The sequence below is a fragment of the Xiphophorus couchianus genome, chromosome 2 (genome assembly GCF_001444195.1).
Source record: "Xiphophorus couchianus chromosome 2, X_couchianus-1.0, whole genome shotgun sequence".
Classification (NCBI taxonomy): Eukaryota; Metazoa; Chordata; class Actinopteri; order Cyprinodontiformes; family Poeciliidae; genus Xiphophorus; species Xiphophorus couchianus.
Window position 1 is genome coordinate 29274595 of NC_040229.1, and position 25778 is coordinate 29300372.

The following is a 25778-nucleotide window of genomic DNA, read 5'->3' on the forward strand; positions in this document are numbered from 1 at the left end:
TGTGGGTCAAAGTCAGAGGGATGTGAATACTTTTGCAAGGAACTGCAAATTGGAAATTGTGCCCGCTGTAGGAGCCGGACCACCGCCAGTCCATGTCCAGGGCCGGATGTAGAAGGATGTGGGCCCCCCCCCAGGCTGGAGTCAGTTTTGGTGCCCCGTCCACCAAAATCATATTTTACACAAACAAATGAGAGAAAAGTCGACCAACACGTCGGTGGGTACGAATCAATGCGTTATGCTATATGGTGGACTAGGTATTTACAATCTTCCAATTCTATTGATTTAATATTATAGTAATAAAATCCAACAATTTCAAAAACACCTAAGTTGATATGGGCTTGTGAGTTTTCTATGAGTTTGCTCGCAAACTATTTACGCTCCAAAAACCTTGGCACCCTGGGTTACTGCGCCGCACGTGTCCTCTCTCATCACCAGCTGTGCTCACACACAGGCGGCTGCAGATTCCCTTCAGTCAGAGTCGGGGGCAAAAAATAAATAAATCAATTTAATCCTGGGGTGAAAAACGTGATTGAAAAAAAAAAAACAAGACGCAAAGAGGTAACGCTTCTCTTCTCCACATAAAATTGATAAGCATCTCACTCCGGGGGCCCTCCACTCCACCGCTGCCCCACGCTCCATCTCACTTCAGATGCGTCCCTGGGTGGGGTGGGAGCGCTGTGACCTTGGAAAAAACAAGCCACCCACAGCAATGGCTGTGTCATCGCTGCCGTCATCCAATCTGGACCACACACACACACACACACACACACACACACACACACACACACACACACACACACGTTGAGAGTAGGAGTAGAGTGCCAGATCAGTGCTGGTCCAACTGCAGGCGGATGTGGCGCTGGTTCTGACGGGACCAGATGGTCCTCGGAGCTCCTGCAGAGAAGCTGGGAACGTGCGAACACGAACCCGAATGACAACAGACCCAAAGCAGCTCCTGTCCACCATCAACTCGTCTGTTTTTGCTGCAGGTGCGTTCTCACTCTGTTTTGTGACGTTTCCTCTCGCCATTTTATTTCTGCACCACGTCATTCGATTATGAGCCACTTTTATTTGTCCAAATCCACATGAAACGTGACAAAAACATTAGTGGCTTTAAAGTTACAAAATGTGTGTGTGTGTGGGGGGGGAGAACTCAAGGAACACGAACTCTTGCGGTCACCGCAGGAAAGATTACCGCGCGGTTTCTAATATATTTTTGCTCTTCCACAAAAATAGCGTCTCATTCTGCTCCTCCTGGAACATCTTATTTCTGTTTTTCTATGGCTGACAGCGTGACGAGATCTACATAGAAAACAATAAAATGAAAATATGGAGAAAATAAAACACTGGTGCTATACAGTACTATTCACACTCTTTGAACTTTTTTTTTTTTACTTTTAACACAAACTTAATATATCAAACGTGTTTTTCGACACGTTTTGCTCCCGATACGCCAAAATAAAACCTACGCAGCCGCCGACTAGCTTCAGAAGCAATTTGCTGTCAGCGTAAATACATAAAAAATATTTATCACGCTGAACAATGGCAAAACAAACAAGCAGAGGTAAAAATTGAGACTTAAGACTGGAGCTAGCACGGCCTAGTCAAAGTCCAGATCTAAATATTATTGGGAATACGTAGCAAGAGGTGAAGATTTATGTTCACATATACTCCGACATGGGACGATTTAGCTCACACATACAACAATAAACAATAATCACCATTAAACACACCGACGTTTGTGTGACTGTAACATTTCAAAACGCGGAAAGGTTCAAGGGGTGTGAATACTTTTGCAAGGCACTTTAGTTGAAGTTCCTCTGCACTCACAAGACTCAACCTGGACAAAAACATGAAAAAACCCACCGGATCTGACAACAACATAGTGATTGTAGAGACATGGAAGATGATTGTCCACTCAGCTGTCAGCGTCTATGGGTGTCACTTAGAAGTACTTTATGGAAAAAAACAAAAACATTTGATCAATTCATGTCGGAGGCACCTCTTAGTCAAAGGAAGAGGAAGACAGAAAGTTCTCAAAGTGCAAGAGAAAGAGGCCTTTTGTTCTTTTTTTGATTAGAGTCGAACCTGGGCTGGGAATTGTAGTTCTGCTAAGTCTAGTTCACCAAAACGCTAACCGAGGCCTGGCTGACCGAATGATTTGACATTTATTTTTCTCCATTTCAGTGCCAAGACCTTTTTTTTTTTCCTTCATCATACAAATATTCCACAAATCCCACTTTTGTCAAACGCCGTGCTAGTATTTACACGCATCACATTTATAAATATTGTGCATTGCGAAGTAACGGCGGTCCTGAGACGCACGCCACCGCACCGTCCGCCAGAGCGTCCGAGCTAAAGATAGCTTTCCTCAAGACTTAAAGAAGAAAAAAAAAAAGAAAAATTCAAGTCATCGGCAGTTCCTTTCGTTGTCTGGTTTCTCGTTTTCTTCTTTACGACAAAGAGAAATCCAAGTCCGGAGAGGAAGAAACGGCTCGGATCCTTCCGGAAATCCGCACGTCTTTACAGCAACAACAACAACCAAAAAAAGATGAAGGAGAGGAAAACATTTTGGCTGTTGTTCCTCTGCTAGTTCTGCTTGTTTCCGTACATGAGGGGGATGATGTAGACGGAGATGTCGTCTCCGGAGCCCAATCTGTCGTTGGATATCCTCCAGCCGCGATCCTTCAGCTCCCCACGCGCCCTCATCACCAGGTCCTGAGCGGCCATTGTGTACCTGTGAAAGCAGACGTGATTAATGAAGCGCTGCGTAGTTTACGCCGCGAGGCGCGTGTGTCAAACTCGAGGCCCAAGGGCCAACATCCGGCCCGCCGTAGCGTCCGACGTGGCCCTCCAGGCTCCAGAGGGACTCGTAGGTGGATCCTTCCAGGTAACGTGTGAGCTTAAATATGATCTTATCAATCAAATCAATGTGGCTTTTATCTGTTTACTGCCAAATTTCATCAATCTGTCCCCGTTTTTTTCCGCGACAATAGAAATCCACTCAAAATCGAAGGATCCTCGCACTATTTGGCGCCGATTAACGATTGCGAGTTTATCGCAGATTTTAAACAAAAACGGTCAAAAACATTGAGTTTAATTGACTGCTAACTCCCAGAGGAGAAGCACTACCTCAACTTATTTTTACTCAGGTCAGGGTAAAAACAGTATTTGGTGAAACGGCGACTCAAGTACCGAGTAGCTCATCAAAACAGCAATCATTTAATATTTAAAAATGATGTTATCGGATGGATCAAAGTTATCAAGTTATGTGGACATTTTTGGTAGTTTAAAGCCCAAAATTAAAATGGCTCATGTAAATAACAGTAATGATAAGGAAAAGAAATAATTTTACAGAATTAATATGAAATTTGTGAAACTAACTGTCTGATAAAGTTTTAGTTAAAACAAGCCCGTTCTTTATTTGGTGGAGTTTCTCACAATCCAGACATTTTACGCAAATAAGACTAGCGTTATCTTGTAATGAAATTACTCAAGTAAAAACAAAAATCACTCTTAAACTACTCCGTGAAGAGCAATTTTGCCAAAACGTTCCTGGAGTAAATGTAACTAAGTTAATGCCCAACCCTGCTTACTACTCCCACCCGCAGGTGGCAGTATTTCTTACTTCTACTAGTCTGCTGTCTCAGCCTTGTCCGATCCGAGTAACAAAAAGTCCCGGGAGACGGGACGAAATTATCACCACAAAATTAGTGACTTTGATTGTAGAAAATATAGCAAAAAAACAATAGCAAAATCTCGCAGGAACCGAAAAAAAACTGTTCATTACTGTTTAATTGTACGAATGCAGACACGTCTATTTAATAATAGTTAAACAGTTTGTTAATTGGTTTTGATCAATATTCTCCAGCAAAACCAGCCCGTTAAGAACATTCGTGATCTTGATGGGGCCAAAAGTGAAAATGAGTTTGACACCTAAGGTGAGGTGATATCCTGATAAATACAATTGTTTTATAAAACAAATAAATGTTTTGGAAATTTTGCATAATCTGAGCCAGATAAACTGTCAGGAGAGACGGGGGTGAGCAGAAGTTCAGGCCTGACTGGCTGCAGCTGCGCCGGCACAGGACGGGGCAGGGCGGGTCGGGGTGGAAGAACGTGCCTGTGCTGGTCGTCTGGGTCGCAGTTCGCCAGGAAACCGGTGACCGCTTCGGCCACTTCCTGGTTAGAGAGGACGTCCCACAGGCCGTCGGTTCCCAGAATCAGAACGTCATCTGCTCCGTGCTCGAACTGCGATAAGGGGTAAACTCTGACCTGGAGGCGGATGAGGGGGGGAAAGGCAAGAGTGGAGATGGAGCAGTTTTAGAATCCAACTCAACAGGAATACAGTAAACAGTCTCAGGATTATGTTATTTCTCATAGCAGTAACATAATCTGAGTGGATTTACTTCCCATATTATGTCCGATAGAGATATTGTCTTAAATTTGGCTCAAACCACCAAACAACAACGAATGCTTCTAATGCCTACTAATACTTATTTAAGTCATGAAAAATTATTTATAGGTCAATTTGTCTTCAGAAACAGTTGCTGTGTTCAGCCAAGACAAACAAACGTTGCGCCCAAGGTTGCTTTTGAAAAAAGAAAAAAAGAAAATCACTGGATGTTTGTGTCTACTAACACGTTAAGTGAAAAATATTTTTCCGTTTTCAATTTTAAGATTTTAATTTGTCAGTGAAAATTTCCAATGCCCCCACAAAAAAAAAAAAAAAAAAAGTTAAATAATTTCTAAATTGTAGAAGGCCACACAAAATAATGCCAAGGTCTGCAAAAGGGCCCGGGAGCCACACTTTGGTCATCCCTTGTAAAAGGTTTAAAATTTCAGTGTTTTTCAATTTTAAAATGCTAAAAACTAAAAGACCTTTGGTTCCTACTACATGTAAATGTCATATTTGGCGTGCTGCACAGCTGCTAAACACTTTCGACTTCAGTTTATGAATTCCTGTAACGGAACTAATGGGAGCCTTATAAAAATAAAAATAAAAGAATTTTAAATCTGTAAACTTTCTGCCCACACACCATTTATCCCTCTGATACAGAGACAGCAGACAGACGGCCTTGCAGCCGAGGCTGCTGGGAAAAGAGCTCAGCGCTCGGACACTGTGAAGATAATGAAAGAAATCTGACGGCCCTCTGTCTGGGTCACACAGTAAACCTCATGACTTCAGTCAGGCTTCCCAGAACAAAACACAGATGACCCAATAATTCCTGGATTTCTCAATACGGCAGCAAACATGCTGTCTGGAGGAGTACGATTGAATTTTATGCTCAAATTTAAAAACATAATAATTTAAGGTCAACCTGAACGCTTTATGCTGACTGTTTGTCAGCGCCACTTAAAACATTATTCGGATTCTTCAGAACGACGTCTCTCACTAAAGCGTCTCAACTCATCTCCGACGAACGAGGCTTGACCTGCGCCTGAACTCGGCAGCAGCGGAGCGAGGATGGAGAGAGTTCCCGACCTTGGTGACTAATGCGATCACGTGCAGTCGTTGCTACGAGGGGAAAGGACTGTGGGGAGGGTCAGAGTGCGTCTTCCCAGAGTGCACTCTTCAATACAAAGGGGCCTTTTTGATTGGTATCTATGGAGCTAAATTGGGGTCAGAGATCTTGCACACAAACAAAAAAAAAAAGTTGAGTGAGAAAAGATTTGAAATGGAAAAATATTTTTAAAACATTTAAACTAAAACAAATGTTCCAAAAATATTTTTCAGATTCAAGTTTTTGGTTTTTTTTTTTTACAAATTTTCTGATCTCAATGTAGCTCCGTAGGTACCTGGGGTATTTTGTTTCATCAAATATGTGCAGATCCTGTCAGTCTTGCGCTGTTTTGTTCAGTACAGCTCAGTACTGGGAAACATTCTGCGTAAAGCTTAAAGTTTTGTTTCACTTGTAAATCCAAGTTAGACAAAGAAAAATATCATTTGCGCACAAAAATCTGAGAAATGGATTGAATTTGATAAACACTCAGAGAACAGCTAAAGCACCAATACATGAAGCAACAAGAATTTATGACAAAAAGTATTAATATTATGATGTAAGTTAATATTAACATAATTAAAAAAAAAACAGTTTTAATTATGAAATTATGAGACTTGTTGGTTACAATTTTGCCTTGACACAAGTTTCATTTTTAAAGGATTTAAAGGGTTGGGGCTACAAAAAGAGAGAGAATTTTGATTTTAATTTGTCTCACACACAAGCACACACACACACACACACACACACACACACACACACATTAAATCTAACATGTTCCTCCAGTAAGTTGATTCCATCTATATTACACAGTCAGAGCAGTGACTGCTGATGAGGCGATTCATCGACCTGACTGTGCAGGTTGCTAATGTGTTCTAAATAATAAGAGACGTGGAAAATAATCGGCACACCTCTGGGCAGCAGGACAGAAAGGGCTTGATGTAAATGTTGGAGTCGTGAACTCTCAGGTTGTGGTCCCCGAAGCCTCTCGTGACCCCGATGGTCGCCAACACTCTCGCCTGCAGAAAGATCAGAGACGTATGATCCGTTTCTTTAATCTCCTCGTTTTCTGAGGGAACAAAATGTAAAACTCAAAACACCTCAGAGCCACCTCTACTGTCAGAGGAAGGATCGGCCTTCCGGGAAACCTTTTGCTCGTGAACTCGGCTCTGATTAGCAGAGCTTTGGATCTGGGTTTTTGAAGGTCAGGACAAATTACGCAGATCTGACCAACAAAGAACGGACCACACAGTCAGGAACTAAGTCACCAGTGGTCGTTTATTATTTAGAAATATGACATTTTAAACAACTTCTTTGAGAATACAAATAGAAACTCATCATATACCATATGGCTATTTTTTACGGCCTTTCAAAGCAGCAGCTAAAGGAATAGATTCACATCCGTCTCGTCTGGCTTTGCCCTTTCCAATACATCTCAAATGTGACGCTGCACTGTACTCACAACGTCACAGCCTGAAGGGAGAACCAGCGGGGAAAGAACAATGTGCTGATCACATGACTATGTTTTTTTAATCTCTGAGCCAAAGTACCGATAAAATTGCTCAGTACTTTCGCTATTTAAGGTTTGCGTTCTAGTAGCGCCGCAACAAAAATCTTCTTAGGGGTGACCAGTAAAAATCTTAGGCTCACACAAGTAAAAAAAACTAAATAAAATAAATACAGCAAGAAAAGTCTTATTGAAAGTGAAATAACCTGCCGGTGGAACTAGTACTTTTCCATCAGTACTAAGGATTATTTTTAAATATATTTATGTATATTTTGTTATATATATTGGGTTATATATTTATGGCTTGATTGATCAGCATGACTCTCTATGCCTTTGCATGAACTTAACATGGCCAGTGAGGTAGGCAGCTTTTTTTTCCAGTGGGGCTGTAGCCCCCTTCTACCCATCTCTTGGGGGTGCCACTGTTTTATTGCGATAAACCTAAAATCCCTGGGTCATCTTGTTGACCAAGATTTCACAAATGAGTCCTGCTGCCCCGTACGGTGGGTGGCAGGATGGGGGCTGACTGAGAGGTTTGATTACAGATGAGGCTTTCACGGCCGCAGACGTAGCTGTCAGCGAGTGGCTGCCGAACAACGCTTACCTTCTTCCCCTCGCCGTAGATCAGAGGGAACTTCAGGTCATCGTCCTCTATGGTTTTATACGCCCTGAGTAAAGGAAAGACGACACGTTAATGGCTTTCTTATGATTTACGGCAGGCGGCGTGCTTATAGCCTGAGGACGCGTTGATTCCAGCTCCAGCATCACGACTCTGCCAAGGTGGACGCAGGATTATGTGGATAAGAAACTTGCATAACCACCTTTTCTTCTTTTAAAATAAATTTTAATGCTAGCCAACACGCCAACGGTGGATTCTTAGGTAACATAAGGAAATTAGTTCATCTACTTATCCTAACAACTGGCTAAAACGCAGGTAGCGTGTTAAAATGTACAACAATACCAACATTAACTAAAATGTTAATATTAGCTAAAATAATAACATTAGCATGTCGGCTAGCTGCTTAAGCTAGGGCCTGTCACCTGAGAGAACCTGGCTAGTCTTTGAAGTAGCTTTATGTTAGCTTTGACATTAAGCGAGTTGTTATGTTCTCGTTTCTAAGTCACTTTGGATTAAAGCATCTGCTAAATGCATAAAAACATAAAGCTAATCAGCAACACAAGCCAGTAAAAACGTATTCTTTCCATTTCACATTAAATACAAAAGGAACATGCTGAAATGTGAATGAGTAAGAATCATTTGTTTGGGATTCTCAAAAAGCTAGAGAGGATCGCTGTGGCTCAATTGCTTAGCAACCACAGCAACCCACGTTTTTTTGTGTGTTTTTTTTTTCTGGAAAATGAGTATAATGTGACCAAAAACCTGAAGAGGGATGTTGAGAAAACTGTAAAAGGTATGAAAAATCTGAATCATGCAGTAGTAGCCAAAGGGCGCCACTACATTAAAAACTTTGAATACTGTTTCTAATTTAAAGTATGTAGAGGCTCTTTTAGCAGTAAATTTTAGATGCTCCATTTATTTCAAGGTGGCCAAAAACGACCACAAAAAGCTTAATATTTCATAGAATGTAGCAGGTATCAAAACCAAAAGTCAGAGCCAGAATTTTCTGAATGAGCAGAATGTTTTAGAAATGTAAACAGCACAAAAACGCTAAAAGTCCAAAAAATTAGCAACCAGAACAATCGGATGCCTCACAGCATTCACATAATCAAAGCAACATGTCGGTGATAATCGAGTTGTTGTTGCACCGGTTTTTAAATGGTACACTTTACATTTGAGCAAGAGTCTGGGTCATTCCTGTTCTTTGGGTCAAAAGAAGCTGGAAAGTTTGGGTTTTGCTGTTATAAATAAACTATACCGTGCCGTAGCCTCGCTCCCTTCCCCATACCGAATGCATTTCAGCTGCTCTGAAACACAAGACCAGGATGGTTTTCACATCACTGCTGGTTTTACTCAGAGAGGCCATATGTTTCCACCTCAGGCGAGCGCCAACAACGCTGCACTCAGCAGTTCTTGGAGCGGCGCAGGCTATCAAGGCGAGCACAACAGAATGAGACTGCTCCGAGCTACAAAAAAAAAGTATACATTACGTAAGACTGACAATATCTACTTTAAAAGGACCACATTTTTCCACCTAAATGTGTCGGTTTCATACAGACTCCCACAACGGGGAGTTTTTCCCCCTGGAGAGCTTTTGAGGACGGCGTCCCGTTTGAGACCCGCGTCCTACGAGATGAGCCCTGACGATCCCTTCACCGAGCGCAAAACCAGCAACGCAAGTTGCTGAGCAGCTGGGGAGTCTGACCACAACATCGACGGCTGTTTGGCAGCCCGAGCCACAGCAGCGCGTGGCCAACCAAGAGGAGGGCTGAGTGGGGAGGAGGGCTGACCGTCTTCTCAGCGGGCGACTTCAGGCCGGAGGGAGAGAGGAACTGTGATTACATCTAGTTAAAATCTGCTTGTGCTCCATCATAATTACTGCACCATCTTGCAGTGCCTTGTCTGTTCCAACGTTTTCACTTCAGAAGCACAAACTTGACGCACAGCCGCCAGGTTTGCGGCAGAATATGACACAGAGCGTCCGAAGATGGTCTCTACCAGATAGTTTAGCGATTAATCTATCGATTATTCTGGTGATGAATTGGATTTTTAAAGACTGGACTGGATTTTTTATCTAAACCTTTTTATACAATATTAGAAATTAGTTCAAAAGTGCAAATAATGAAATAATTCAATTGCTGGTTTTTATGCGAAAGCGACATTTTGCCTAAAATGCAATGAGGCAGCGTTCCTTCACACTTGATCATTTGTAACATTAACGGTCCAACATCAACATATAAAAAAATGAATAAATCAGCTTTTCCTGCTCGACTTGAAATCAAGACAGTCCAGAACTGATCTGGTTAATTTATGGATTAGAATATTAATCCATAATAATCCACCTTTTACTATTTAATGACTACTAGTAATGTTTTTCTTTCAGCAAATTGCGTTTTTTTGAGTTAACGAATCAATCAATTGCTAAATTAGTTGATGATTATTTCAATAATCGACTCAACGCCATTAATCCGATTGATCGTTTGGGCCCGGCTACAGAGAGAAACTTTCTGCCTCCGCTGCAAAATGGCTCAGGCTCTTCCCCATCAGACGGTGAGCAACTTTCAAATCCGTCCGCCACGTCTTAGTCGGTTTGCAGTCAGGAGTTGGTCGGCACTCTCAGGAACGAGTACCGAACAGCGTTTCATGAGAAGTTCAAAACTGGTCAAATAAATAGTTTGTTTTTTAGCCTGATTTAATCTTCTCCTCTCGACTTTCTCTTTTGACCCGTTTGCTGTGTGTTTCTTTTGGACTCCACGATGCCGTTTGCTCTCTAATGTTCTCCAACGCGCGACACCTGCATCATACCGCCGCCAACCTGTCAAGTCTCCCGTTTTGGCCGGGAACTTTAATCCCGCCATGCTCCTGTATCCTTATTTTCCCGTAAATATTTAGAAATCCACTTGTGAGGACCCAGAGTTTGACTGTGACCTCACAGATGAGACGTTTATATGTTCTTGGGGCAATTTCGACACCCCATGAACATATCAAAATTTTTGTCCAAATTGCTCTAAACATGACTTTTTGTTGACCTTTACAGACTGATTAACGTCAGCGACGTTGTTTCTCATCAGTTCCTGAATTTGTTTGATCAGGACATCTTGCACTTTGGGCAGTTTTAGCCGCTGTCATGTTGTCAGACCAGTTACATTTGAATGATTTCTTGATTTGACAAATCTGGCAGTAATCAGGCTTGGATGTGTTGAGTGAAATTGAGTAAAAATATTCTTTAATCACAGGAAATTCCTGATTTAGCAAAGGGCCTTTATGAATGAAATTATTTAAAAACTGAGGAAGTTTTGGAATGGAAGAAATCTTTCATCAATCATTTGTGTTTCCGGTTATTTTTTTTTCCCAGAGACCCCCTTTTAAAGTCAAGCCAAGTTTATTTGTGAAGCACATTTCAGCTACAAGGACGTTCAAAGCGCTTCACGTGATGAAATCATAAGACAGTCACCATTCACGAAACAAGCAACACGCAAGAATAATTATCATCAGATTTGCTGAGTGACGTTGTAGTTTTTAATAATCCACAACTAAACAAGTCTTGGCTTAAAGGAAGTCGGCGTTTCGGCAGTTTTGTAGTTTTCTGGAAGTTTGTTCCAGATTTGTGGTAAATACCAAACGGAACCTCTCCATGTTCTGGTTCTGATTCTGGTTGTGCAGTCTTGAACCAGAAGCTCACCTAACTCCACCTGATCCGTCATTCTCCTGACATTTCTCTTTTCCTCCTTCTTTTCTATATTTTGGACAACTTTAAGGCCTCCCCGGTCTCACTCGGACTCCATACTAATCCTGCCAACTCCTCCACGGCCAACGATCTCCGACTCTCCTCCTTCCTCTGAGCGCCTTGACCTCCAGCTTTACGTTTGTCCGTCTTTGCAGATTGATTCAACCCACTCGCTTCTTTGCGTTTTGGTTTCCTTCGCTCTCTCCTCCCCATCTTTCCTTTCCACCTGACACCTCGCCTTGGCCGACCGGTCAACGTCCATCGTTCTGTGCAAACGAAACCGCCCGGTTCCGTTCCCGTGCCAACAACAACCGTTAAAAGTCTCCAACGCCTGATTTTTACCCCTGTGGCCCGACTGGCAGAGATGGAGGAGGCGTAGAGAGTGAGCGAGGACGTCTGCAGGTCAGTAAGGTTTCGCTAAAGTGGAGGTCTGGCCGTCGGGGTGTTAGAGGAGAGCAGGACAGCAGCGCACATCCAGAGACAAAAAGCTTCACTGTCATTAGGAAGTACTGAGCCTGCGGGGGATAAACAGCGAAGCCTCTTACACATCAAAGCAATCAGCCGCGCTAGCTTACGGGGGTTTTAAAGTCGAAACCCAGACCCGGTCTGGGCGAAGCCGCAGCAGAACTGGGTTATGGGAAGAGCCTGATTAAAAATACATCACAAAGCGTCTGCGCTGCGGAGACGACAAGCAGGTTGAGAGCTCTGGGCCCGGCAACGCTGACCTACATGCGCCGAGGCGAAGCCGAGCCACCGAACAGGAGCGGCGATGAGGAGGCGCCGGAGATAATCCCGCTCATCTCCCGTGGTCTCCTCCGTTCTGCGTGTGTGTATTCCTGCAGGGGCAACACACACCACGGCCTTTGTTTCTCTGCATTTTCACATCTGTGTCTCACTTTTTACAGACGGTACTCCATTTTTTTTTTTAAATCGCTCCTCCAGAATAGCGCCCGAAGGTGAAGGAATTTTATTTTCTTCCTGGTGTCCTCACCTTGAAAACACTGTATATTATGTAAGCATTTTTGCTGCATCTAACTGCACAATTCTAGTGCAGGTAAGAGGCCTTCTTAGGCTGAATCACAAGTGGAAACGAAGCCGGCCCACAGCATCACAAGTCCTCCGCTGTACTTTACAGGGTGGAGAAAGTTTGTATATTCATCTTTTGTTTTGCACAATATCCGAAAAACCTAATCACAGTTTCAACATGTTTTGCAGTCGACCTACTAGCAGCTCCTACACACACTCTGACCTTTCCAGAAACTGAGTCACTCGGTTCAGTTTCTCAAAGTATCACAGTTCACAGAGAATTCGCTGCAGATATTTCTGCCGAGGTCAAGACGGAAGAGAAAATTGGACAGGCAAAAAGAAATGACCAAAGAAGAAAAACAGGAATAAAGAAAAGCAATGTGGACGGAAATTAAAAGACGGAAAGGAAGGAAGGAATGGAAAAAAAGAAGAACAGGAGGGAAGTGAGGGAAAAAAGTAACTGAAAAAGAGACAAGAAAAAGTGGGGAAGGAAGGACAGAAGGAGAAAACGAAGCAAAGAAATGAAGGACAAAAGGGGCAAAAGGAGGTGAAAAGGAAAGAAGAAAAGTACAAAGGGAAGAGAGAAAAAAGGAATGAAGAAAAAGAATCACTGAAGTAAAGACCTGGCAGAAAGGAAGGGAAGAATGGAAGGAAGTATTTTAGAAAAGAAGGAAGAAAATCTAGAAATAAAAACATGTCCACCTTACCCAGATCTTGGAAATAATTCTAATTCTAGGTTTTTCCTGCCTGCGTTGAGCAGAGATTAGGCTCCTCATGTCCATCTCTGTGGCTTCCCCCCCCCAAAAAAACAAACAGATGGCATGGCGTAAAAATAGCATCTAATATCTATTATGGAAACCCCAGGATGCCTCCCCCTTCCCCCCACGCCGTCCTCCTGACTGGACGGAGGCCAGATGAACGAGCGTCCGCGCCATGCTCCGTCTCTTTCAGGCCGGTTAAGCGTTTTGGTGAGAAAATGATTATTATTTGAAGGGATGTTTTCTCGTCTTTCTTATTTTGAAAGGCGGCTTAGAAAACTTTGCCCACTTCTAAATTGTATGTGCAAAGTAACGGATCACAGCGTAAATGGTCGGGGAAAAATGAACCGACCTGAGAAAAATAACAGCATAAATTTAAACTAATTCAAATTTATCTCACATTTTAATACATGTACTCAAATTCTGCACGTCCTCGTCGAAGTGTAAGCCAGCCGTGGAGGCTGCTCCTCTGAGGTACAATCATTAAATCGACGAAGCCTTTAAGCAAACCCACCATCCCGACATGGTGAAGTCCCGGTACAGCATCCTCTTCCCCACCTCCTTCCTCTGCACCCGGCGTGGGAACTCCAGGTGTGTGAACTCGTTCCCCAGCAGGTGTGGCTGCATGTACGCCTTCAAAACGAGAGGAGAGAAAAGCTTTAGAGAGCGGGAGACACGCACCAGGGACAGGAAAAACTTTGGAAGATCCTCCTTGAAGATGATCCAGTGAACGAGGACGCATCGGAGGCGACTGTAAAACCTGATTTGTTTGAGCCGTTTTGATTCGGTTGAGCGTTCAGAGACGGTGGCTTCGTCTAAACCTTCAGCATGTATGCTGTACCCGACTGATCCGCTTGATTAGATCTCAGAATTTAGATATGATTTATCTAAACAGATACTAATAGATAAACAGATACTCTAATTGAAACATTTACCTGAAAAGATTTCTCACAATAGAGATGTCTTAATACATTACGATCTTCCTTTATCTACAAAACTTCCTTCGGTCACGTAAATGATAAATGTACAGTTGGATTCCCGCGTTACTTGTGGAGTACCACAGGGTTCAGTGCTTGGTCCATTTCCTTTTCCTGACCCTTATATATTCTCCTACTAGTGTCTAATTTTTTAATTATTTTATTTTTTTTGCTGTTATTTCAGGATGTGGATCAAAAAAGCAGGAAGCAGATGACAGCTCCTGGCATTCTGGGTAAATACAACCAAAACAATCGTCAGAGCCTAGTGCTGGTGAGAGAAATGGCTTGTGATCTTTTGGCAGAAAAAAAAAGGAAATCCAACAACCGCTAAAATCTGACACTTCTGTATTTTTGTTTACATTTTGAGAAGAAGGAAGTTGAGATCATGTCTTCTTCAGAGGCTTTTATGTCCTTCCTCTGAGTGGCTCTTGAACCGCACTAGCTGAAAATGGAACAAACGTTGCAATTTTTGTCTCCAGTCTAGCAGGTGTGAAAACACCCGCAGATTTTAACTTTTTGTTTTGAACTCTTCGTAGAACAAACGTGTGTTTACCTGCAACACCTTCCTGAAGGGGGGGAGATTAGCCAACGCGTTGTTGCCAACAACGCCCCGTTCTCCTTCTACAGATGACACACTCTGCCCTGTCTTTCAGTGTTTAACACCCTCTCCTCGGCAAAACCATTGGCCAAGCCTTTCCTGTGACTAACTATATACACTCTTTCATTCTGCTGCTTTTAAAACCAGCTGGGAGCTTTTTCTGTTCAGCTGTGTTGCTCAGCTACATGTAGCCACTAATGTAGCCGACTTTTGGATTAGTGCGTCTGTGTGTGTTTTTGTGTGTGTGTGTGTGTGTGTGTATGTGCTCAAATTCCCAGTCAGTTGTAGCAGACGGCCACAACACAATGCAAATTATTCTCTCTTGACGCTACACGCTCGTCCAGGAGTGAAAGCCGTACGTCGGTGACTCTGCTGGGTTTTCTTAGATAGAGATCTTGTGCTGTACTTGCTATAAAGTAGCTTGGTTTGGTTCCTTCTTACCAGAAACTGCAGCCGCTGTCTCTCTGACTCCGGCGTGAACTCCGATGACACCGGAATGACTTCCCCAGCTCGCACGACGATCGCTCTGAGGGAGAGAGGCAGACAAAGTTCTGTTCAGCCGGACGGACGGCGACATGGCTGGGCGAAGTGCAAGTGAACACGAGCGCTCGCGGCGCGCTTTAGAACTCGTCGTGGTTTGTTGGAGGGTGTGAGTCGCACCTGCTGTCCCCTGCGTTGCCGACGTACAGCTTCCCCTGCAGACAGGCGACCAGTAGAGCGGTGCAGCCTCCTGAGATGTTGAAGGACGCCTTCTCCTTTTCGATCTGCACGTCCTGACACACCATCACACATACACAATGTAAGCACGTCATGTGGACAAGTTTCCCTGTCTTATGCTAAACATTCATTTTTTTTTAGACAAAGAGAGTTAAGAATTAAAGCCGAACAATCAATAAACATTCTGTGTGTCAGCATGTCCACAGTTTCTGTCAAAACTCCATGATGGATGGATGGATGGATGAAATCCAACCTCTCCTAGACTGTGTAGGAACCCAGCTGATGTAATATTAAAACTACCTCTATGTATTTATCATGTAATTAATTAATTTATTCGTTCATCAGTCAAGCAGCCACTGAATAAAGGGAATCCAGACACTGAAAGTTTACACAGAGTGCTGCTTATTCCAGCAGTTAATTAGTCTTTATCAATATGATGCTAATTAACCCCAAAATAATTTTAAAAACACACATCCGATCAGTCCATTAATTAGATGAATAATTGCCCTGCCATTGGTCTAATCAAAGCACTGGCACATATCTGAGCCACAGCTACCTTGTCAGCTCTCTCTGACGCCTTAATCAATCCCAAACAGAAGCAAAGAGAATAGGCAAAATAGGATTTATTCTCTGCATTTATTATGCTGCTCCCAATTGCACTATTCAAGAATAGTCTGCAAACTGCAATAGTAATGTTACAGATCACAAGGGATGTGGCAAACATGCAACAGAAGCACATCACTCTGAACACGGCATCCCCACTGCTAAACACGGTGGTGGCACCATCATACTGTGGAGATGCTTTTTCTTCTGTCTCCCTGTGGCATTGTAAACAACTGTATCCATGTTGGAGGTAGGAAGAGTTGCACTTCCCTAGATCCTGATGTGAGAGGCCCCCTAGTGGCCACAGAAGCTCACTGCGCTTTAAGAAGGCACAAGTCCAACAGAGACACTCCGGATCATGAAGTACTCCCAGAAACTCAACTTTTATCCATCTGCCGGCTCATAACCTGCCTGCATCATGGTTTATTCATGCCGAGAAGAACTGTGACTTTGAAACATCAAGAAGAAGAACATCTCAGCTCTCAGAGAGAAAAAAAGACCCTGAGCTCGAGGAACACACAAAAAGCTGTGCAAAAGCATTTAGGATTATGAACTGAATTAATGATTTCCACCAATTAGTTAGCCAGTGACTGATGTTGGCAGATTTTCTCTATTGATTTGCTCTCGCAACTTAAACACTGAACATTTTGATTCTTTTTCTCCTGCTCATTAAATGCAACAAGAAGTCCAAATCGATATCAGGAGGCAAAACCCTGATCGGTGCATTTCTATGTTAAATGGAACATTTTCATAGTAATTCAATCATAAGCTGATCTTATATTTCATAGTTTGTTGATTCTAAATTAAGGTAGGATTTTGTGCCCTCAAAGCAAAGTTTAAATCACTTTCTTTCTACCTGTAGCTTTGAAAGAAACCCAAAAGCTACGAGCCCCAAAAGCAGAAAATGGAACTAAAGAAGTTACGGAACAGCGAGACATGGCTGTCAGTAAATGATGGAAAACCCAGGCGACGGACAGAGTGGCAGGTAATTAACTGAATTAATCATTTTTTCACTAATTAGTCAAAGCTGAGACATAACACTGGCAAGACAGACGGCCCCCAGGAAAGTATGGTGGAAAACTGGCAAACGGCAGATTATTAAAAGTTGCTAAAATAACACCGACATCAGATCCGACCCGAGGCTCTGAATATAGCAGACCGCTGAATTAACACGTTTGCTTGTTCGGTCAGCTGTCCAAGTTTACCCAATTTTTCAGTGGTTTTATTTGTGGTGGTGGTGGGGGGAAATTGAAGGTTCTTTATCATTCCCCCTCCACTTTGCAATTATGGAATATTCTTTTTCGGTCTGTCACATAAACTCCAAATAAAACACAGATTGGTGAGAGGCCAGAAATCATCTTCATTCTGCTTTTTAGGTTTACTTTTCTCAGAGCTTATCAAATGAAATTACAAAGATTTAAGCATGAGCTGGGGGTGAATCTTGCACAGAAACCTGAGAGCTGTGGAGAAAACCCCAAACTGTGCCGATACATTCCCTTGCACTTATCCCCTCTTTAAAATATGTGTTAAATACCGAGGTGAAAATGCGTTGTTTCCAGCCAAAATGACAGAAATGTATCCTGAAACTGCCTGGAAGTCTGAAACTAAAATGTAAAACCTAATAATAGCGAGGGCAGAATTAGGCTAATGTCAACAGGCTCCTGACATGGAAAACAGGAAGCAAAACGACAGAAACTAAAAGAAAGAGCTAAATGCTGGCCAAATGCTTATTTCTTTGACTTCGCATCTTTAAATGATGACATTACTGTACTACAGATTCATATATTTTTGAGCTAATTATATCAAAATCATCATCGCAACATCACAAACCCATCAACTCAGTTTTTTAGCTCTCATTTTCAACAAACACGAAGAATGAATTCATCTTCATCGATCTTGTTCTGACCTACCAGGTCGGTCAAACATTACTGTGCGCTGCCATCTAGTGGCCAAAACAAAGAAGCACGTATCTCTGCTCCTGGAGACCCGTAGAACTTGATCTACTACTGCAGGGGCTTACAGGTTCAGCTGGAATATTGAAATGTAGTATTTGCCCTTTGAGTTGGCACATCTAAAAACATATTTATTGATACTTTTAAATTCATAAGCAACAAAATGTCACCTCAAAGTTGCACTGTATCAGAAATCCATACGAAGGCCAGGTGTCGGACTTCAATGTGCAACACTAAAAAATACGTAATTACTTAAGCACATGAAATCAGACAAACAGCTAAACTTCCAATAGGTTGTTTAAGTGGTCGCAGGTGCAGATGTGCACATGAAAGACGCCTGAATTGGTTTTGTGAAATTAGCTGGCAAAAAATATTGACAGAATCGCACTGCAACGAAAATAAGCCACTCTGCTGTAAATATTTTATGTTCTTGGGGGAATCCACGAGTTATTATTTTTCTGCTAAAACATTATTGTATCTTCAGTCACAGTACTTTCAAACCCCCAGAAACTAATCAGAAAACAGTTAGTGGAAGTGCACATTGCCTGAAAACCGAAACTCATCGGCCCTGATCCTAAACTGTGCCCTGATTCATCAATTCAGTACAACAAACACTGCAGTTTCCTTGATACGGACAATAAAACCCAGACTCACCTTTTGGATCACCATACGGGAAAAGTAATTCTGCTTTTTCAAGATCTGCAGATCATCAGTTAGAGTGGCTCAAACTAACTTTTTCAATTCCAATCATATTGATTGGCACATCACTCATTCCTTTAAAGTAATCAGTAAATTAAATACCTGATTTGCTACTAAAAATGAGGAAAACTCTACCGGCAGCATGGCAACATGTATTTATCATTGACCTGTAAACTCACCATGTCTTTGAAGGCGTTCTCTATGGCTCCGATAATCAGGCTTTCTTGCGAAACTTTCTTCTCAGTGAAGAAGCGCGTTGGCGGGGCGCTGGGCGAACCCGGGGCGCCCGCGGCTCCTCGTAGCGACGCGGCCCTAGACAGGGCGCGGTTGGACGTTGCGGGCAGGAGGTGATTGCCGGGCTCCTCGTCCAGGCAAGTGGGCGGCAGCAGGTTGGGTGCGCACAGAATCTCCATCACCTCTTGAAGGTGCAGCGCGATGTGGTGATGGAGAAGACGAGACGCCATGACGGCAACTCCAGAACCAGCGTGGCCGTCGAACAGCGCCCAGTAGTGAAAGGTAAGATCCTCTGAGCCATCCTGGATGCAAGGAAGAACAATGATCGTCACATCAGTGTTAATCTTTCATTCATAGACCTACTGGAGAGATTTGGAAGTTTTGGGCAGGATTTTGGCAGATTTTTAAAAAATGACTTGCTTGGTAAGGTGTAGTTGTTAGCTCTCTTTAATGTTTCTTTAAGATATTCTGTGTCACACACATCGGCTGCTGTCAAGTTCAAGTGCAATCGACCTTATCAGAGGATACAGTTCTTTACCAATTTTATGTCATAAAGTCCCAACAAGGAAAAGTACTTCTAATTGAAGCAGTTAGCTCAGTTAATACAATTTGTTTCTTTTTTTCTTCAAATTTGAAAAGAAATTGGCCAGATTTTCAGAACTCCAGACTTATGAAAGAAAAAGTACAAAGAAAAAAAAAATAAAATTGAAAGACCTTCAGAAATGGTCCTGAATCGGTTGGTCAGTTTTTAAAGTATCGGTCCCATAAGAAAAACTCTGCTGATATTAAAAACTGATGTGGGAAACGATGTCAGTGGCATTTCTTCACAGAGTTGGAAATGTAATTGCTACAAATGAGATAGGTAAGTATTGGTTACTGGCTACACTAGCAATACTAACATCGGACATTGACATTGGCCTTGGTTATCGTCTCGGTCCAACCCTACAGAAAAGTTTCTTAAAAGAACACTGAAAACTGGGCAAGTGGATAAATTTGTGAAAGCTTGGTCCAAATTGTGGAGAATAGACGATCGAGTCAAGAGAATCCTCAAAACTCAGACAGCTGAAGACATTAAAAGTCAGTTCTGGCAAAAAGGTGTCAGAATAAACACAACGTCTCACTGGTTTTGTGTATGCAAAAGTATTAGTACAGAGCACTTAGGGTGATAATAATATGCCCCATTCATGTAAATTAAGGAAAAATACAGTACAGAAGACAAGAAAACAGAGAAAGCAGAAAGAAATGTGCAAGATCTTTATATTTTGTTTGTGGGCATAAATGACTATTAGTCTGTGTCTATGCATACAGTCTGTGCATCACTGTAAGAACTTTGTGTGCTCTGTTTTTTCTACCCCTTTGCTTTAGTTCCTCTCTTGCATTTTGCAGGATTTAACAAGTCCAGTACAATGTAACACATGCTGTCCTCTTTGTTGATTTTCAAAGATTCCACCTCCCACATAAGGTTTGAACAGAGTCTCCTGTGCGATGCGGCTCACTCACGTTACCCTTTGAGTCGGCCGTCTTCACAGAACACAGTAAATCTAAGATCCTTCGCTCTTCTGACACAAACTCTTCTGTTTCCGCATCAGTTCTGGTACAGACCAGCCACTGAAATGAAGTCACCTGAAACCTAAACGACCCTCAAAGACAGAACAACCGAACTGCACTGCAGAGTTCTCTAGCCGTAGTTTGAGTTCTATGCTCGTGTTTATCCACAGAGCAAAAAGCAGGGTTTTCTAAATATAGCACACGCAGATTCTACAGCATGATTCCAGGAGGCAAAGAGGAGCTCTACAGTTCTCATCGGTCCGCAGGCACTGCAGGAGTGAGTCATGAGAGGCTCTTGCATGCATTTGCTGTTGGCTTTTGGCGATCTCGTGTGAAGTAAGGACAGACTGAGAGAAAATGTAATGCAGGGCTACTTTTCTGTTGCCACAAAACCAGACAAACCGAAGGACAGAGACAGCGTCAACTCAAGTCATTGTTCAATATCTGTCAAACCAGGCAGCAGGGACTGACAGCAGGATGATACACATCTTTTTGGTGAACTGTCCACAATGCACCTCTGACTGAAAAAAGATCAGACTTGAGGGCTGATTCGCATGCAAGAGCTGCTGATCGCCGATGGGATGTGGAAAGGAAGCGTCAGACTACGCTCCAATGAACTGCTTGTTGGATGGGTTGAGGGGACAGTGGGGCCTGCGGACCGGTTTCACTCTCACTGTACTTCCTGTAGTTTTTACTCTCACTGTACTTCCTGTAGTTTTTAACCCTCTCACACTCACACTGCAATATCCAGGATCTACTTGCTATGCGTCTGATCTGAGTCAAATTGCTACAGATTTTTGGGACGCTCATTCTGTGGCGTGAGCGTCACAACTCGGAGATATTTACACCACTGCTTTGAAAGGAATGTAGCTGCTCTCCAGTTGTTGCAGTAATGACAAATAAATAACATGTTTTAGGATGTTTTCAATTAATCAATCGAATTGTATTTGTATAGCACATTTCAGCAGCAAGGCATTTCAAAGTGCTTTACATCAGATCAAACACAGAAACACAAAGTCATCAAGTGGGGAGTTCTTGCTTTTGCATCCATAAAAGGTTTACCGGTTACCTCAGCATGCCAAAAGCTTGGACTGGCTGACGACTCATTGGGTCCAGATTTATTCACACATTAACATAACCCCAAACTGTATGACCACTTGAGGCCTTTCACTCCGAGTAGTCTCGTAAACTTAGTTTGACTGCGGACCAAAATTGCAACATTTGTTACATTTTCAGCTGGTGCGGTCCACTTCTACACTGCTCTGAGGCAAATGATCCAAACCCTTTGCAAAGCCTGTCCCCCCCCTCACCTGTAGTGGCGCTGCACCAAGAACCACTGAAGGAAATGACATTAAAATCTCAGAAGAAGACATGAGCACAATCAGATTTTATCTGTTTGGTCTGCAGCAAAACACTATTTCACCGGCAAGCGCCAGACTTTGTTTTGGTTGCATTTACTTAGAATTTCCTACGTTATAGTCCACTTCCTGCTTTTGGAGCGGTCTCCTGTCCTCTTGGCGTTCACATATGCATTCAAATCATGCCAGTTTACTTCAGCTGAACCGAGACCAAGGTTTTTTAGTCGGACCAGTTTGCTTTTTTGGTCCGCATCAGAGCCCAGTTACAATTTCACACCTCCCCAATCAAACCAAACTTTGTACGCAAGCAAACTAGAACTTGATTGAAGTAGATTAAAAAAGACTGATGCTAATGCACCCTTAATCTCATTCTACACTACGCAAACGCTCTATCTGCGCTCATGAAGACTCACTCGCCTCAGCATGCCAACAGCTTGAACTGGCTGACGAGGCAGTGGGCAGATTTATTCACACATTAACTTAACCCCAAACTGTTTGACCACTTGAGGCCTTCCACAGACTACAGAACTCTGAATTTTAATCTTGAGTCAGTCATCTAAAAGAAAACGAAATGCTATTGCCAGTGATTCACTCTGTCCAGATTGTTAACTCTGACAGACCGCCCATTTTGCACCACTCCTTGAAATAAAGTCATACCACATGTAGCTGGAGTACTGGAGTACATCAGGAACAACACTATACGTATCTACAAAATAAGCTTCAAGAAAGTGGCAAAACATTTTAAAAAAGACATTGTGTGACATATTAGAGATCTCTGTGCATCTCACTTACGCTGCTGTCCCGGAGGCCGAGGCCCTCTCCGTTGGGCAGGGAAGACCTCCGGCGGGCAGCGGGGTTTCGGTTTGGTGCCGAGCTCTCCAGAGGTCTCCTTTTGAGCATGAGCACCTCGCAGCAGGCCTGGTCCTCGTTTAAGGTGCTCTTCCCAGCATTGATCACCCTAGATGGAGACAGAAGAAGAGAGAGAAGACGGTGCTTTAGAACCCCAGTGTAACACAATGATGGTCAAACAGACATGAACAATAAAAACTCAGCAGGAACGAGGATGGAAAACTTTGCAAGAATGTATGTGATGGAACTCCTTTACATAAAACGTTTGCTGTTCCCTTCACCACTAGCCAGAATAAAACCTACCAATAAATACATTCAAAAAATTTTATTATAAACATTTTATATGATACATTTGGACAATATATAGTCAGACTAATATGTTTTTGCTTTCCATGATACCCAACAGCCATATCTGCAGGTAGCAAAGTATTATTATGCAGGAAATTGTTTCATTGTACCAATCAAACAATTCACACAATTGTGCTTTTCCCTAGATCAACACTGACAGAAAAAGAGCTGTGCTAACTTTTAACGACCAAATATGGCTTCAATTATTATTTCCTTATTTTATTTGATTTCTTTTTTACATAGAAATGCTATTTTCTGTCTAAGGAGGCCCCTTGTTGTGTCCTGCAACCCACAAAACTCACTCAAACATAATCTGAGCCTTTATTATTGTTCTTTGCACACAAGAAACGACACAACCTTAGAAAAAGAAGAGACATTTCACTTACAAAACATTCCCACTCATGCAGGGCAAAGGGAACAGAAAACTCAAACACTGCAGACTGAACAGCTGGGATCTGCTGCTGCAGCCATGGAAAAGCACTGGGTCACAGAAACTCTGCATTCCTGCTAGATCTGTAAATATGCTGGAGTGGCTTTTCAAACTGGACCACCGGGTGCTGAAAGAACAGAACTTTACGTATTAGTATCTGCTTTCATTTTCTTAAATTTAGCTCAACTCCAGATAATCAGTCTTTATCTTTAGGACTATATTCAATTATTATGATATAAAACAGCAAACATGCACTGCAAAAACACAAACTCTTACCAAGTATTTTCGGTCTAGTTTCGGGTGCAAATACCTTAGTGCACTTGGAATGAGACAAAACTAACTTGCAAGTAACTTTTCAGCAATATATGTCGCATTAATATTGACTAAAAAGTACCTTTTCCATTGGCAGATTATCTCACTTATAATAAGACATTTTTGTACGTGAAATAATCTGCCTGTGGAATTTGTGTTTTTTAATCCATTTAACATAATTATTAGCTTAAAACAAGCGCCTGTATCTTTCTGAAAAGCTATCTGAAAGCTAGTTTTCTCGTATTTCAAGTGTAACAAGATATTTGTGCTAGAAATTAAACCAAAAATTTTGTAAGATTTTCAGGGGGGGGTTTGTGCAGTGTATGGATATGTGATTAAAGAAAAAAAAGTCCAATGTTGTCGTGGCAACAGAAACGTTAAGCACTGTTTGTACAAATCTAATTTAGCCAATCATTAGCGGCTGTGAGGAGAAGATTCTTTGAGTGGACATCCTCCCTCTGCAGCTGGGAAAACACTCCGGGTCATCAACCTGACGGTAAAATTGCTGCGCTGCTTTTTCTGTCAGTAAAACCGACTGTAATTGGTGTTGCATGTCACGGCAACTTGGAAACGCTTCATTTCCCTCTGTTGCAACAACTAAAACAGCTTACATAACACTTAAAAACACAACTTATGGTGCACATTTTGTTTTGTCTAATAGTAACCCACGATTCTTTAAGATAATCTCTGCTTTTCACCTCAGCCTCAAAAGTGCAGAATGAAGAGCAGGATGAACTCCGTACAGCCTTTTACGACAAATTATAAATTCAGAACAATTCTTGTAAGTGGCTTGAGAGCATGCAGTTATAAAACAATAGAAAACACAAAGTTGTGTCGTAGCCAATAAAACCGGCAGATCCCCCGTGGCTCTGCGCCACGTTTTGCGGGTTGCGTAAGAGCGAACCTCCACAGGGAGCGCCGCTCAGCTGACCCCGCGAGGTCACGAGGTCGCCACCGGCCTTTCATCTCCGCCATAAGAAGACAAGCCGGTCGTACTGGGTTACCCCGCTTCCTTGACTCGACCCCGATTACATCCTCAACGGCCCGATCTTCAACACATGCAGTTGATGCTGCAGAGGACGTTTTTGTCCTCCAGATGTGTTTTTGTTTTTTCTTCCTCCAATCAATTTATACCAAGTGCCAACATCAACAAGACAACTGCTTCCAGGAGTGCGATTTTACATCAGCATCGATAGATTTGAAACTTTTTCACATTTTGCAAAATCAGCATTCAAATATTAGTAGGAATGCATGATGTCTCGGCCCTAAGGAGAGAGACGGGAGATAAGCGCTGAGATGGAAATGTTACTTAAAACAACGACGTTTAAGTACTTTTTAAAGATGCACATTCTTTAGAAAGCATGTGCATCTCTGTTGCAATGGTAAAGCTGTAGAATAGTTAGCCAGAGGATCTTAACACAGTTTAAAAAGGGAATTAAAATGTAGAATGATTGAAAGCCTTAAAGGGACTTGAACATTTGAAATCTCATTGAAGCCGTGATGGCGTTTTTCTTATCTGGGTTTAATTGTTCGTTCTGTTTTAAGTTGAAAATTGTTAAGCTGACCTACGAAGAGCGGAAATGGTTTATTTGCTATGAACACGGAAAGGTAGGCAGGTAGAAGCTGAAAACCTTCACCTTTTCAATTTCTACGACACTTTTGAATCATTTTCATTTGACTTTGTTTTGAATTTTTTTCTTTAACCAACAACTATTATAATTAGGCACATGTATTTTAGATCGAATAAGCTATAAACTATAATAATCGGTGATGGACTATATTTGATATTTTTTATCGGTATCGGCCCAATAAAAAAACTGGGATGATATTAACAACCCATATTAATTTCCATCTTGCTGCCATTCGTTTGTGGAGGGGCAGGGAAGAATGTTGGTCATGTGATGAAGCAAAGGATTGTGGGGAGTTTACCTGAAGCAGAGAAGCAATGGTGAAGTCAGCAGTGTGGTTTTCTTTTTAAAGGTGTCGAAATGTGGCGAAATCTATAAATACATATA

General features: G+C 42.3%; 1 protein-coding gene across 1 annotated transcript in view; it reads right to left on the reverse strand.

The window, feature by feature from the left end:
- Nucleotides 1–1049: 1049 nt before the first annotated feature.
- Nucleotides 1050–25778, reverse strand: part of ppm1h (protein phosphatase, Mg2+/Mn2+ dependent, 1H) — a 31309-nt gene continuing 6580 nt past the window's right edge. The window contains exons 2-10 of the mRNA XM_028040826.1: nt 22617–22782; nt 18864–19220; nt 15374–15486; nt 15155–15239; nt 13653–13771; nt 7613–7676; nt 6413–6520; nt 4124–4275; nt 1050–2737 (exon numbers count right to left, since the gene is read on the reverse strand). Of these exons, the coding sequence (XP_027896627.1) occupies nt 2590–2737; nt 4124–4275; nt 6413–6520; nt 7613–7676; nt 13653–13771; nt 15155–15239; nt 15374–15486; nt 18864–19220; nt 22617–22782 (1312 nt within the window). The 3' untranslated portion in view covers nt 1050–2589. The remainder of the gene's footprint in view (nt 2738–4123; nt 4276–6412; nt 6521–7612; nt 7677–13652; nt 13772–15154; nt 15240–15373; nt 15487–18863; nt 19221–22616; nt 22783–25778) is intronic.